At 57.1% G+C, this 15690-nt stretch overlaps 4 protein-coding genes across 4 annotated transcripts; 1 reads left to right on the plus strand and 3 right to left on the minus strand.

The window, feature by feature from the left end:
• Positions 1-631: 631 nt before the first annotated feature.
• Positions 632-2463, plus strand: SLS55_007414 (uncharacterized protein; the record flags this gene model as incomplete). The annotated part of the gene is made up of 2 exons (XM_066778833.1): positions 632-752; positions 809-2463. 2 exons carry the CDS (start codon positions 632-634, stop codon positions 2461-2463), a joined length of 1776 nt encoding a protein of 591 aa, XP_066631270.1.
• A 1550-nt stretch (positions 2464-4013) lies between these two features.
• SLS55_007415 (uncharacterized protein) lies at positions 4014-4809 on the minus strand (the record flags this gene model as incomplete). Its single annotated transcript, XM_066778834.1, has 2 exons — positions 4014-4742; positions 4801-4809. 2 exons carry the CDS (start codon positions 4807-4809, stop codon positions 4014-4016), a joined length of 738 nt encoding a protein of 245 aa, XP_066631271.1.
• A 4213-nt stretch (positions 4810-9022) lies between these two features.
• Positions 9023-9899, minus strand: SLS55_007416 (uncharacterized protein; the record flags this gene model as incomplete). The annotated part of the gene is made up of 2 exons (XM_066778835.1): positions 9023-9108; positions 9167-9899. The coding sequence occupies 2 exons, from the start codon at positions 9897-9899 to the stop codon at positions 9023-9025; spliced, it is 819 nt and encodes a 272-aa protein (XP_066631272.1).
• Positions 9900-12467: 2568 nt separating this feature from the next.
• Positions 12468-13518, minus strand: SLS55_007417 (uncharacterized protein; the record flags this gene model as incomplete). Its single annotated transcript, XM_066778836.1, has 2 exons — positions 12468-13410; positions 13514-13518. 2 exons carry the CDS (start codon positions 13516-13518, stop codon positions 12468-12470), a joined length of 948 nt encoding a protein of 315 aa, XP_066631273.1.
• Between the last annotated feature and the right edge of the window lie 2172 nt (positions 13519-15690).

Consider the following 15690-nt stretch of genomic DNA (forward strand, 5'->3'; position numbering starts at 1 on the left):
GCTGGCGATGCGGCGATGAGGTGTTGAGGCACGAATGAGAAGCGCAGGGAAGCAGCTGACTAACTGCATCGGGACAGCCGGCTGGACCATTGCAGTAAGTCAGCACGCGGGTCCAGACGGGAAGAAGCCTTCGGTGCATCTGACGGCTCCGAGACATGTCGCGGGCCCGGGCTCGCCGTGCGACGAGGAGAAATGGATTGGGAAAAAAGACCCCCGGCGAGCGGGCGACGTCACCGATTTTTGCAAGTGGTGGGGCGCATCTGGAGCTTGGGCGCCGGACGCGGTGAACAATCGGCACAGCCATCGGAACACCGAAGCCTTCGAGAGCGCCCCGAGTGAGTAATGCTCCTGTGCGCCATTGGCTGCGCGGCGTCGGTCGAGAGCGCGCTGCTGAGCTGATGCCCTTCGCCCCGCAGCACTCGAGCCTGCCGCTCGAACTGCGACAGGGTTGGCGGGTTGCCGTCATGCATCAAGAGGCAACACTGAAGCTATATAAAATGGAGGCCGCTCGTGGCTTCTTTTTCTCAAGCTTCTGCTCTTGCCTCTTTCACCACGCCCCCATCCCCTCGTCTGAGGCTGTTTCTTTCCCTTCAGATCTCATTAGTTGCTGCAAATCAGCACAAAAGTCAAGATGGCCCCCGGCTACCAGGTCAGTTTCCTCCCGGCTTCCCTTGAGAGCGCCTCATTGACGGCTGTGCAGATGCACGCAGCGGATGGCCGCAAGAACGGCGACATCTACAGAGATTACAATGGTCGGCGACGCCTGCCCCAAAAATCCACGGCACAAATTTCGGCTGACCAAACACAGACGACCGCAACGCCACTTCCGAAGACACGCTCTACACCACCAGCAATGGCGCCCCCTACCCCCACCCCTACGAGACCCAGCGCTGCGGCGAGAACGGCCCGTTGCTGCTCCAGGACTTCCACCTTGTAGACCTGCTCTCGCACTTCGACCGCGAGCGCATCCCCGAGCGCGTCGTCCACGCCAAGGGCAGCGGCGCGCACGGTTTCTATAGGACCACGGCCCCACTCGACGACCTCTCATGCGCCGACATTTTCAAGCAAGGCAAGCAATGCCCCATCACCGTTCGCTTCTCCACCGTCGGCGGTGAGCGCGGCTCGCCCGACTGCGCCCGCGACCCGCGTGGCTTCGCCGTCAAGTTCCGCACCGACGAGGGCAACTGGGACATGGTCGCCAACAACACCCCCGTCTTCTTCCTGCGCGACCCGGCCAAGTTTCCCCATTTCATCCACACGCAGAAGCGTGACCCGGCGACCAACCTCGGCGGCGGCGATGACTCGACTATGTTCTGGGACTATCTCTCCCAGAACCCCGAGTCCGTCCACCAGGTCATGATCCTCATGGGCGACCGCGGCATCCCCGACGGCTACCGCTTCATGAATGGCTACTCGGGCCACACCATGAAGCTCGTCAACGCCAAGGGCGACTGGGTCTACGCCCAATTCCACTTCAAGTCGAGGCAGGGCAACAAGTTCCTCACGCAGGAGGAGGCCGGCACCAAGTCGCCCGACCACTCGCAGAAGGACCTGTACTACGCCATCGAGGAAGGCAACTACCCGGGCTGGGACTGCTACGTGCAGACCATGACGCCCAAGCAGGCCGAGGACGCGTGGGAGCACAAGAAGATCAACGTCTTCGACCTCACCCACGTCTGGCCGCAGGCCGACTACCCGCTCCGTAAGTATGGCGAGTTCTTCCTCAACGAGAACGCCAAAAACTACTTCGCCGAGATCGAGCAGTCGGCCTTCAACCCGTCGCACATGCCGCCGGGCGTCGAGCCCACGGCCGACCCCGTCCTGCAGTCCCGCCTGTTCTCGTACCCGGACACGCACCGCCACCGCATCGGCGTCAACTACCAGCAGCTGCCCGTCAACGCACCGCGCGTGCCGTACCGCATGGCCAACTTCCAGCGCGACGGCGGTATGGCCTTCTACAACCAGGGCAGCCGCCCGCCCTACCTCTCGTCCATCCAACCCATCGCCTTCCGCCAGCGCACCATCGACCTCAACAAGACGCACGGCCACTTCGTCGGCGAGGCCGTCACGTTCCTGTCCGAGATCCGTCCCGAGGACTTCGTCGCGCCGCGCGCGCTGTGGGAGCGCGTCTGGGACGAGGGCGCCCGCAACCGCTTCATTGGCAACGTCGCCGGCCACATGTCGACGTGCCGCCGCGAGGAGATCATCAAGCGCCAGATCGCCATCTTCCGCGAGGTCTCGCACGACTTGGCCCGCCGCCTCGAGATGGCGACGGGCGTGCGCGGCTACGAGGGCATCGCGGGCTTGCGCTTCAACGGCTGCCACAACGGCATGGCGCTGCGGCCGGAGCTGCGCGCCGCGAATGGCCAGACGGAGGCCGTGACGTGCAGCGCGACGCCGAACAATGGCGCGCCGAGGGCGGGGACGCATAAGGAAGAGTTGCTGAACGCTGGTAACAGGTAGTGTGTGATTTTAAAAGGGGGTAATCGGGAGGTAAATTTGGGTTTCTTGGTAGGGATGACGGCTTCATGGTTCTAAGCTATGTGTATATGTATAGCCTTTTCTTTCTCTTCTTCTTTTACTACTTCTTTCGGTTCTTATCTCCCTGTGTTATGAGCAACGAGAATGAAAATCTTAGACTTCCTACATACACACACTTCTACGCGCAACACCGGTCTCACGTAAGATATACTACTCTACGTCATTTGTGAAGTCCACATACTTTTGTCTCGGCCTCTTTTCTTTAGGGCTCCTTCTATGTGTGACAGTCTCTCGGCTTTCTCCTCAAAGGTCCCTCGGTACCTCACCTCCCGCGTTTGAGACAAAGACACATAAGCGGTGTCTCATGACCATCGGCCGTTGCCACACACACACACGCGCGCGCGCGCGCGCGCGTAGCATGGTCGTTCGGTCGGTCGGTCGGCGATATCGATGATGTCACGAATGGCTTCGTGGCAATGGGGTGAAGACAACTACCGAATATGAAGGTGGGGGGAAAAAGAGGGGGAAAAAAGGAATGGTCGAAAAATGTGGTTGGCCAACCAGAGAGTAGCCATAGCCTAACCGCTGCTTCTTTACTCAAGTCACACCCGGAGGCTTCGTCCATAATCTATTCGTCCGGTGTCGTGTCGTGTCTCCTCAGGCCCACTTGCAACGAGACGGAAAACATAGAGTGCCTGCCTATCAGGCATATGGTTTCGAAGTTACCACGCTTTTGGAGGGGAGAAACGAGCATGGATGCTTTGCAGTGCTCTGGGGAGATATCCAGCTGGGCCACTCATGATGTCGTAATCAAGGTGAAATATACGGCTTGGGGGTTGGCCTCGCTGTCTCGGAGAGGTCGTTGGCGTAGTACGTCGGATGGGTTCGGAGGGAGCTCGCACGGGTTAGTATGGTCAGACTAGGCTTACGTCGCTTGTATGGGAAGGTAACGACGTTGGTCTAGCAAGCAACATGGTTGTAGACCATGACAAGTACGCGTTTCAGGTTTTTTTTTTTTTATCTTTCATGACCGGGGGTGTGCTATTCCATGAAGTGTTAGAACATGACAGAGGCCAGTGAAGAGCCAGACATACCCGCTGTTATCATTATTTGGATGTTTCAAATGTCTGGCCTAAGCGGTTCGTAGCGTTGTAGTCAAGTCAAAAACCAAGCCTTCTTCTCTAGTGCAGCGCAACGAGCGGTAGGTATGTTATCCAAGGTAGGGTATGATCCTTTGTAGAGTCCGATCAGCATCTAAGAATATCAGTCGCTATGTGCTCCAAACTTAAACCGGGCTAGTCAACCATACGGTTGTTCTTTGAGTTCGGAACTTAAATACCAGTGACTGGAGTGAATGTCCCGAAAGAAACTCGGGTCTGCATTTATATCGTCTACCCATGATATCATAAAGTATTTCTTCGTGGCTCAGAGGCCTTCTTCCACTCTTCGCGTCCTTGTAAGATGCCGAAGTCTATCATATAGCTTGCATCTCTAAATCTACCGCATCACACAACGTCTCATTCAGCCCGCCTCTATGAAGACTCAACCTTCTTCATGGCCTCATCGAACTCCTTCCAGTCGTACATGATGTAGATAGCACCACACTCCTCCTTGAGCATCTTGGCGATTCTCTCCTGCTCCTCACCCTTCTCATAGGGACCGACGTAGCCGATGAGAGGGATACCGGCATTCTTGGCGGCAGTAGCACCGCTCCTGCTGTCCTCGATGGCAACACACTCCTTGGGGTCGACACCGATGGTCTTGCAGGCGTGGAAGTAGATGGCCGGGTCAGGCTTCGACGTAGGCTTCGGGAGAGAAGAGGCAGCGCTGAAGACGTGGCCGTCGGGGAAGTAGTGGTCGATCTTGACCTTGCGGAGTGAGGCCTCGACACGGGACAGAGCGGACGAGGAGACGACGGCCAGGCCGTACTTCTTCTCGGCGGCCAGCTTCTCCAAAACCTCGGGCACGCCTGGGCAGGGCTGGGCCTTGGCCTCCAGCTTCTCGATGACCTTGCCAAGCTCACGCTCGACGTAGGCGTCGAATTCTTCGGGGGCGAGCTCGAAGTTGTATTTCTTGGTGAGGGAGACCATCATGCCACGGAAGTTCTGGCCGACGAAGTCCTTCAGGAGCGAGGGGCCCGTGTAGCGGTCCGAGATGCCTTTCTTCTCAAGGATCTCATTGGCAAGCTCGGCGCAGGCCTCAAAGGCCAGCTCCTCAGACAGGACGAGGGTGTTGTCGCAGTCGAACAGAATCTCCTTGATCTGCAACGCGTGAGAATCGTGACAGGGAAGGCAGCAAGTCAGAGTAAAGCGAGCATACCTTGGGCATTTTGGCGGACTCGTTGATTTTGGCGCGGAGAGGAATGGTGAGAGATTTGAGAGGGGTGCAGAGGTGAGAAGAGGCTCGGAACAGTGGAAGTTGGAGGAGAAAGCGGTGGAGCGGGGCAGGCCTGCAAGTAAACAATTTGTATGGGCTGAGGCAGTGACGCAAGCGGGGAAGCCAGAGTGGCCTGAGCTGAGGCCGCAGATTCGCCGAGCGTGGGGCGCGGGAGGACCTTGGAAATGCGAGGAAGGAACGGAGCAGCAGGACGCGTGAGAGAGCAGGAGCGGCAGGCGGCAGTCAGGGGCGGAGGGGCGGCGCGTGAAAGCTGGTGTGGCCGCGCGCTACCTACGGCAGCTGCAACGCTCAACGCTCCTCCAACTGCGGAACCCAGCAATCGCGGGGTCATGATCAGGCCCTAGCAGCGATCAACCGCTCATCAGCTCTCATCACCCTCAGCCTCCCACCACTCATCGACTTCTGCTCTGTCCTTCCTCCTCAACATTCTCCGACTTGCCGCCAATTGCTCGAGGGCGCGGTCGTCGCGGCTCCGGCGGCCGAGCACCCACACCCACACCCACACCCAAACCCACGCCCCTTGGCGCGGCGCCTGCACGGCTCAAGGGAGCCAATGCTCATCCCCCAGCAACCCATGCCTTCGCCCGAAAGTCCAATGAGAGCGCTGTGCTGCATGCTAGCCCCCCTCCGCATTCCACCGGCCCTTTCTGACGCAGCCCACGCCCAATCACTGCCCCGCCTTTCTCGCTAGGTTGAATGTCCACAGAGTACTGCATGAGGCATCCTCTGTGTGTCTGTGATACAAAACATGCAAGGCAGGCGTTGCAAGTGTCATCACACGTGTGCCTGCAGCTTCTCCCCCTCTCTGCCCGTGGTAGACAGGGACATGCCCGTCCTCACCAAACAGCGAATCATCGCGGATGGGACCTGCGGCGAGGCGTGTGTAACTGTCGCAAACTTTCTTCCCTCCACGCCTGTTTCCCCGAGGTATAAAACCCGACGTCATTTCGAGCAAACCCATCAATGCATATTTACTAACCCAATCAAGTCACCAGACTCAATGCCAAATCCTTCAACTTATTCCCGCACGGCCTTTGTTCCCCGCACACGCCTACAGCCCCGGACAGACACAAGTAGCTTGTAATGGGTTCATTGCAAGCTGTCGCAACGGATAATATATGACCCTCCTCCGTTTCTTGTCACTCGCAAAGGGTTCGTTGGAAGTAGAGCCGGGGAATGCATTGGCATAGCATTCATCCTGCGTGATTGGCCATCGAAGCGACGCTTCCACCCGTTCACATCGAACTATCTTACCTCATATCTCACCGTTGCTGTAGTATTTCCAGGAGTCAAAATTAGATCCTTGCCATAGGATCTCTCTTGGAGGGTGGTGAGTGGGCCCAGGTAAGACGTTTAGACTCAGAGCGAACATGTAATCCGATATACTGCCAGCCTACGAGTGGACGACAGCACTTCATGGGATTTGGAGAAATGTAACGCCACCTAGCTATCCATTGTTTGTGGCTATCTTGCCTTTGACCTTCCTCACTGTCATACACTGGCGAGTCATGTTAGTTTCTCTCTGTCAACCAGCCCGACCGACATTAGCTGAACTCGTCAACAGCACCAGCCAGGCGTGGACGCATTGCGCCGTCACTGTGCACCAAGAGCGAGACCATAGACCCGCCTCTCCCTCTTATGCCACCCCTCCACAAGCAGCTTCGAACAGCCACGTAGCAAACCACGGGCACGCCGATCGTTGAGTAGTAACCCCCCCTGCAAACGGCCAGGGTCTAGCGAAAGCGCTTGCCGAAAAGGGCAATTCCATTCCACTAATAAAGCCATCTTCGAAAGCCATATCCCCACCAGACACGAGGCCGAGGCTGAAGCTAAGCAGGCAGAAGAATGGTGGCAGCGATGAGGAGCTTATCCCCGGTAAACTTTATAATCGACCGAAGGCCCCTGAACGTAAACAGCCGAGGGTGTCTGCTGATGTTCGCGACGTAAGAGTACTGCCAGATCATCTCCAGCCGTACTCTTGCAGTAGGATGATCGACTGGTGAAGGTTGCTGGTGGTGCTTTATAATACCACCACCTGGTAGCAAACTAAGCTAAACCTAATCGATCTACAAAGCAAACAACCCGCTGTAGCCTCATAAAGGAGGCCCTGCCGACCACTCTCCAACAAAAGGCAGATCGGGTTGCCGAGTCGGCCAACAAGAAGAAGAAGAACAAGGGCAGGGCTACGAGGACTCTGTAGGCTGGATGAAGATATCCCGGGTACCGTCAGCTTCAAGATGGCCGAGGAGAAGGCCAATAACATCAAGCTGGGCCAGCGTTTGACGAGAAACGCCCCTCAACCGCACAATTTCGCTTTTGTGGAAGGCGTCTTCGAGAAGCGTTCGGCCTTGGAGAAGCGTGTGGCCCTTGAATACAAGACTGCCGACTCGTGGAGGCTTGTCGAACGGCGATTCTCGAATCTGGCGATCAAATATTTTTTAGTCCAGCAACTCATGGACATGGACCATGATAAGACCGGGGTATTCCTCCCGGAGAGATGGGACGAAGAGAACATCCAGCCGGACCAGGCAACTGACTGGAACGCTTTTTCTATTCTGGCCGAAGATGAAGATACTAAGCCATTCGGCTTTTCCCTCTCACCCGACGCTATGTATTGGCTATCTCTACAAGCCTTCAAGGTCCAATGGACCTCAATCGCAACGTTTAAATCCGCTGTGGATAATTACCGGAGGGGAAACTCTAACTGTTCTCGTACAATCCGCTGAGGGGCTGATTATGCCTGAGCCGGCATTCTAGGACTTCATGGTCGTGGCTTACCGCAAGATCAATTTCCAGTTGATCTTCCAGAATACCATTGTCCGGCATCTAAAGACGAACCTTCCGCGCCTGGAACCATTGCTGGGCCGGGTTGAATGATGGGGTCTTGCACAGAGGAGCTGACAAGATGACTCCTCTTGCGAAACTCGTCGATAGAATCTCCAGCATTGGATAGACGATGGCTTGAATAGCCGTCTTTGGGGGGCGTATGGCAGGCGCTGTCGAGTCCTTGACCCAGCTCTAGTGCTATGTGTATCTTCAATTACAGCTTCTACAGAGCGAGAAGAGAGGATCGGGATAGCTCAGATAGGAAAGAAATTGGCCAGGGTGGTTATTATTCCTCTGATGGAGTGTCTTGAGTGTTCGGCCACTCAACTGTGAGGGATCGATATGGGCTTAGCGTCGCGTACTATCCGTATATATTCTGCTTCGTGCTCTCTGCCTTCACGTTACTTGCCCTCTGGAAACTACTTCTCTATGAAGAGGTGCTATCGAATGTGACAGCGGAGTTTCTCTTACGTTTGCAATCTCCAGCCGGGAACGACCTCTATCTGCTTAGAACCACTTAGAAAATCTCCCACATCACTCCACCAATCTCAGTCAACCCAATCTATATCCTGGTATGTCCGTATCATATCAACAGCATCCCTTTCAATACACAAGTCCACAGCCATAAAATTTCAGGCCACCATGGCGACTGCATCCAAATTCATGCCAAACATGCCCGCCGATCCCGCACAGTGATGCGAGAAGCTGATCGAGAACGGTATGAACTTTATGGTTGGCGGGGTGTCATTCCCGATGGCTACTCTTGAAGTGTTTGTGGTATTGTTGGCGGAATCCTTGCACGAGATGTGTTATCATCATAGTAGTAGTGAGCTTTCGGTCCAGGCCAGGAGACTGATATTACCTGCGCTGCTAGCGAAAGTGGCAATTATCTACGACTGCGAGGATCGAGCTGGCACAGAAGTAGCGCTGATACCTGATATGAGGGAGAGGCGCTTCGTTGCGCTCGGTTCGGCGGTGGCGGCGAGATGTACGTAATTTGTTGGACTCCGGCTGTTTTCCTGCTGCCACTAAGGGTGAGAGGGGCGGCATGAGGAAGCAGATGATGGAGAGACTGTTGAATGGAAGACGCTCAGAGAGGTGGGGAGAGCAATAGGCATGGCGATGCTTACCGGACGATGGTCCTCTGAGTGATGGGTTTCAGACCTTGATCAATGGCCGGTCGAGCTGACCATCACATAAGTAGCGAAGTTTTGCATGGGAGTCATAATGTGCAATGGTATTTGTGTGCATCGTCTGCAAAAGCCCAATCTCCCCATCGTGCGCCTCAACCTCCCCTCACCCTCCCCTCCCTCGTCCTCTATGCGTTCGTCACATACTCCTCGTAGGTGACCTCTCCGGCGGCCAGCGCCCTCTGAAAAGCCGCATTTTCTTGGTCTAGAATCGCTGTGGTTGCTGTTATCTTGTTCTATGATAGGAGGGGGATCACGGTCAAGAAACTTACCAAGAGCCTCCTCCTGCTCCTTCTGCGCCTTCTCCTCCTGCTCCTTCTGCGCCTTCTTCTCATCCTTCTCCCGCTCATCAATCATGGTCCTAATCATGCGGAGAACCTCATCGCCAACAACCACTCTCTTCGAAAGACCACGGTCTACAGCGAAAGAGGCCCAATAGTCGGCCCAACAGTTCCCCATGATGGGCCGACCAGAGATGCCACCCTTCTTGGGCTCGTGAGCATGGGCCTTGACGAGGGTGAACCTCACCACGCAGGGGACACCGGCCTCTGTCCAGTGCTTGCCTTGCTGAATCTCATGGACGCATTGGTGAATGCTCGCGCAAGCATCCTCGCCCCAGCCGCCGTCACCTGGCTGGTAGTCGCGAATGCGATCCACCACGCCCTTGACCTCACAGTAGAGATCTATCTGCCGGTCGTCACTGCGCAGCAAGCCCTTTCCACGGTCAAGTCCGAAGTCGACCGCCTCCAACTCCGCTGGCCAGGACTTCATCTTGGAGTCGGGCTCAAGGCAGGTGAAATGCTCATGCCAGTGCTTGTCATCATGACGCTTGTAAGCCACTGCGAGGCCGACCTTGTAGCTGTCTGCTCGCTGCGACTGGTCCGTCCACAGGTCGAGACGGCCAGCCGTTGGCTTCACCTTGCGAGCGATCTTGACGCCCTCTCGCATGGTGTCGGCGTACTCGACCTTGCCGAGGAATTGGTAACCGGTCTGGGAAGAAGACATGATGTTGAGGGGGTCTGGGAATGTGTGTGTGGTGGTGTTGGTGTTGTTGTTGGGTTGTGACTTCTTCTGGTTGTCGAAAAAGGTGTGTCGAAGTTGAAGCCGAGGAGGAAGAAGGGTCGAGGGGAGGGTGGGCTTTTATAGATCGGCGGCGGCTCAGCCTTTCACACTGGTCAGCTGGGAAGGAACGACTATCGTCGAAGCAATTGGGAAGGAGCGACCCGCATTTCAGTTAAATTCAGTCTAGCCCGCCAACTTTCACAGTGAGTGAAGTGAGTCATGGGCCAGCATGGCGCCTTCTACATTCGCTCCAATTCCTCCAGTACGTGCCGTAGACACGCTTCAAACCAGCCTTTGGGAGCCTGCATGACAGCGAGCATCTCAGCCTGCTCGAGGCACATGCGTGCCATCAACAGCTGCGACAGCACACGGTGACCGGTGACGTAGTCTGCGCTCGAGTGAGATGAAAACTGTGGCAGCTGCTTCTGAGCCATGACTTGACGAGATTCCTGCCCCTCTTTCTTCCCGATGCCTGGAGGGTGCTGGCGGACACCCACAAGCGCGCCCGTGACACAAGTAGCCCTACTGCTGCGCTTTCCATCGCGAACGCTGATGCAGAGGCGACAAAATTTCTCGCGAAGGGTTGAAAAGATCTTGAACTGGCGAGACAGGGGGCGCCCGCGCATGTCGTCTTTTCCCTTTCTCCCAGCCTCTTGAGTCATTTCCTCCTCTGTCCTCGTAGCATCTCCCCTCACGCGGTGAATCGCAGCCACAGCATCCCGCTCCATCGCCCACACCCACTCCCGCAAGTTCACAAGATCCCTCAAGTCGTCCTCATCATACACCCCGACTCTTTCCCAATCTTCCTCCACCCCACCCCGACATCCCTCGCGAGGGCAGCCCCCTCTCGCAAACATGAAAGAGTCGCACTCTCCCCCCATCTCCCCATCATCACCACCCTCCCACTCGACCTCCGCAAGGCCCTCCGCGACCGCCGCGAACGGCCACAGAGTCTCCAGCACCACCCCGCCGCGCCGGCCTTTTCGCTGCGCCATCTTCAGCGTCGATTCCTCCTCACGAGCAAGCGCCGTCCCACTGCCACCCCTCTTCCTCGCTCCTCCACCTCCCCCGCCATCTACACGGACAATAACAACAGCAGCAGCACCGCCTGCCGTCGTTCTACTCGCAACCCGTAGTTTCGTCGTCGTCGTCGACGAAGGTGGTGCAAGCTCCACCTCCTCTTTCTGCTTCCTCATACTCCCTCCATGGCTGGTGCGGCCGGTACGAAGAGAAGGAGAAGGCGACGGCGTGATGGGAATGCCGTGGCCGCACTGGAACAGTTCGATCGGGTAAGGCATCTTGGCGAGCGAGTGTTCAGATAGTTTCATGGCAAAGGCCCCACGGGCGGGTGAAGCGAAAGAGAACGATGCGTGCAGAGAATAATTACACGTCTCGGCGGAGAGTAAGACTCCAGAAAGAAAAGAGACAAGGTCGAGGTCCGGCGTGATGTCAAAGACCGAAACGGCGTAAGAAGTAGTGTGAGTCGAAAAGCGAACTGATCGACAGTGACCAGGTCTAGCACTTTATATTGCTAGGAACGAGCAGTGTTGCAACTAACCTTCAACTTTTGACAAGCATCGTGCAGACGGGAGAGCCCGGAGACCTACCGCTAACAATTGACGGTTCACAGAAAATGCAGGAACGCGATCAAAGCCGGAGGAGCGAGACGGTAGGGTGCATATGATCATTGAAGGCATCAAGCATGCCGGAAGCCGTCTTCATCATGACAAGCAATCACCTCTGCAATGAGACACAAAGTCTAATAGTAGGGCCGAGAGCCCGCGATGGGTTAATATTTGCTTATCTCTGTAATGGGTTTGTGTCGTTCTTTTAATGTATGAGTGTGGAGGGGATTGTGTATGATTGGGGGGTAAAATGCAGTCCACAATGCCGCGCAATGATTGGGGATAGTCTGAAGTGAAGCATATTCACATCCGAATCCCCCTTCTCTGTCAAACAAACAAGCGACCGAGAACAACCATTCCTTCCGTCCCTTCAGCCACGATATCAAGAGTGGGGTTTCCTTTCTTTCCGCCTCCTCCCCGTTCGTTCCGTCCAGTCTCTTCCGCTCTTCTCCAGCCACCGCTCCCGCGTCGTCCTAAAGTACTAGCTTTCCACTTCTCTTTTTTCCGTCGTATGGGTCCGTAACGTAACCGTCGTAGCCAAGAATGCTATGCCATGCCAACTGTGTGAAAGCCATGAGAGATTGAGGGCCCTGTAGGTGAAGTCGCCTGAGGGCCTCTGATCACTCAATGGCACGATTCAGCCCAGGGCCATTGCCTGAGCCTCAGTCTCGGCATCGCCGAGCAAGAAGTGTCGTCAAGAGAAGCTCGTCCTAACCAGGAACGCCCGAAAAATGCAAATGAAACCAATCCACAAACCTGGACAAGTAGGACGCCCAGCTCTCACCAACCAGGGCCACGCTCACCAGTTCCTCAACGAGGGAAACGCTTTCAACAACAAGCAGAAAAACAGTGACAGAAAGAGGCAACGAAACGGGAACCCCGGATGTCAAACGCTCTTGCCCAGCGCCACAGGATCGGGGTCTCTGCAGGGGCCACCTCCGTCGCTGAGTTCGTCGGTTGTGGCCTCATTGCCATGTTCCTGGGATATCAGAGCATCATCTGGAGGTTCGGAAAGCGCTGGTGGAGGTACATACCCAGCATCGACATCGGCATCAACGTCAGGCGGACCCACGCCATCATCATAGTCATCCTCAAAGTACTCATCTTGTCCATCGATGGTACCATCGGGATTGACTTGCTGATCGTAGTCGTGCTGAGGTGTGTGCTGCTGCTGCGAATGCTGGGCTTGCTGCGCCTGCCGCGGGCCGGTGCCCTTCGCTGCCTTCTTTCCCTTCCGACCTTTCATCTTCGCCTTCTCCAACAGACGCCGTTTCTCCGCCATGCGCTTCTGCTCCTTGCGATCTTTGATTTCGTACTGGCGAATCAACGCCCGCGGAGGCTCACCGAAGATATCCTCGTATTCGCAAAACTCGCAGATCCAGATGTCATCGCGCGCTGGCGGGTGGTGGTAGTTTGTGTATTCCTGCTGCAAGCGACGGCGGCGAGCCGCCATTGCGTAGATCTTTTCGGGTTTGCGACGCGGCTTCTTCGGCTGCTGTTGTGGCGTGGCTTGCTGGGTATTGGGAGCCGGCGGCGGCGCCTGCTGACCCGACGGCGGCGGGTGCTGCGTTCCGTTCATTTGTGGACTTGTTTGTGTACCGTGGGTCGACCTCGCAGCTTGTGTCGGCAGAGGTATGCGTGATGCGGATGGCGGACCTGCAGATGAGGGTGCAGGCGGAGGTGCGCGTGGGTCAGCAGCAGGATAAGCGCCGTTTGCACTGGGCCAAGCAGGCTGGTTGAGCGAGCCGCAGGTGAAGGTGAACTGCGTCTTCTGCGGCGTGGTTTTGGCTGCTTCTTGCTGCAGCAAGCTGACGTTTTCCTTGCCCTTGCTCTGCTGCTGCGAGGAGTGGCCGGCGGCGTTTGCGTTTGCAATGGCAGTAGAGATGATGCCGTGGTCGTAATTAGCCGCTGCTTCGCCGTTAGCCGATTCACCTCATGCGCGCTTGGACGCAAACGCGGGCGAGTGCATACCCTTTCCGTTTGCCAGCGCACCGTTCGTTCTTGCTCTGCCAGCGCCGCCGTTAGCATAAGCGTTGAGACTAGACGTGGAAGCTCCCAACGGCCGTCGTTCGTTCGAGGACCTCGCTGCTGATCTGCCATACCGTCCTCTGCCAGCTCCCGATATGCCCGTGCCCGAGCCCGGCGCGGGCATGGCCGACGAGCCGCTGCCGTAATATTGCCCCACGTTGTTCTCTCCGTCGTGCGCCGCGTCGCCGCCGTGCGTCGAGATGCCCATGCTCGCCATCTCGGCCGTCAGGTTGCCGTGGTGTCCCGCGCTGCCCGACACCGGTATCTTTCGCTTCTTCTTGTTGTTGGTGTTCTCGAAGGACTCGTAGCCGTCGGCCGATGACGTGGATCCAGGTGGGAGGGGTTTCGACACGCCACTGCCCAAGCCGCCTGTCGCTGCTTCAAGTGTCAGAAGACCCTGGCTAGAGATTTTTCGCCGAGGCTGAAACCAACCAAGCCGCTCGTCGTCGTCTTCCTCGCTCTCGGGCTCCGAGTGGTCTGCGCCGCAGCTGCACTTGTGCTCTTTCTCCCCGCGCTGCTGGCGTGTCGAAATGCTCTGCACCTTGTCCGGGTGTGTGTAGGGAAAATCAAAGACCGGCGACGAGCTCACGGGCGGCGACGGGTAGGTGATGGAATCGGCCTGCTCGGGCGACAGCCGGGCGCGTAGGCGGCGCTTGGGGAGCGCTGTGGACTCAATGTCAGCGTCTGCGGCACAAAGTTTGCGGTGCGAGAAGCGTCATACGCCTGATAGGACGGTCTGGGTAGAGCGGAGAAACTGTGTCTGGGGAGGAATGGCGGATGGAGGTGGATCGCCAATCGTAGCCTGCCCATGAGAGTATACACATTAGCGAATAAGTCGCAAGGCGTACGAGGTCGCTGATTAAGGCGACACTTGGGAAGGCCGGACGAGGCATGGCTGGTTGTTCCCTGGCGCGCGGGCGTGGTGTGTGTGGGTGGTGGTAGTGGGGCGCGACGAGGGTTGGGCACAAGGAAGCAGCTGGGTGCAAACGAACCGGATCCTCGATAGGCATCGGTGGCGGCTGCCATGACGGAGACTGTCTCCTTCCGCGTGGGGGGAATTGCAGTCAAGCGGTGCGCGCGCAAGATGCAAGCTTCTTCCTCTGGAGACGGCTCACACAGTTAGCTGCAAGATTCTCGCTTTGCACTCGCCCCTTGGGCCGCCACACGCGAGCACCCGGTGGGTCCGCGCCGGGGAGCAGAAGCGCGGGCGCGGTACTATGCACGCGGGCAGCACAGGCGGGCACCGATGGGGGGTGGGCCGCCGTGTGGGCGCGGGCGCCGTGGTGTGCGGTGTATCTCGAAATCTCTCGGCAAGCTGGCAATGATGCGTTGGCCCCAGCTACCTTTGCGCGGGCCGGGGCTGCTGCTGCCGCAGGGAAGGGACTGAGGGCATCGGAGAGCACGGGCTGACTTACAACTCAACGTCTTCGATGAGGGTGGGCGACTGTACAACGATTGTTCTGGCTTGCGGTTACGTCGCGGACATGGGGAAGAGGTCAAGTCGTCGGAGATCCCATGCCACTTGCGCTAGCCTCCATCGGGGAACGGTCTTATAAATTGGCCGGATGTCCATCTCGCAGGTTCCGACGTGCGTCATGCCGCGCTTCCCTGACCGGTCCTCGTCGAATGCCCCTCTCACCGTGCTCCCGAACCCGTTGCGTTGGTCAGGGCTCCATGGCGACGCCGACCTGCGATCACAGAGCCCAGCACAGCTAAAGCCGGGACCGATGCCACGCCAGGGTCCAGAAGCCGAAGCGCCGAGTCGTCAGCGATGAGTTAAATTCCATTCATTGCTTTTGAGCCGATATACACCTCTTCGCGACAAGCTGCAAAGCCATGGCCCCCGCGAGAGGCGCGGTCTCGCTCCCAAACGCCAATGCTGTCAATACCGCCAATTCCCGGTCTCCACCAACTTTCCGTAAACGCCGGCTAATAGGTACAAACGAAATGTCGAAGCTTATGCAGCAGGCCACAACACGTGGAAATCGGATGAAGCAGCAAGGACGCCGGGGCATCAAATCCCAACCCTGAGCGCAAATGCAGGCCCATATACTACCGCTTGAATATTCCCAGAACGCCTG

This window comes from Diplodia seriata (assembly GCF_021436955.1).
Source record: "Diplodia seriata strain FDS-637 chromosome Unknown scaffold_7, whole genome shotgun sequence".
Taxonomy (NCBI): Eukaryota; Fungi; Ascomycota; class Dothideomycetes; order Botryosphaeriales; family Botryosphaeriaceae; genus Diplodia; species Diplodia seriata.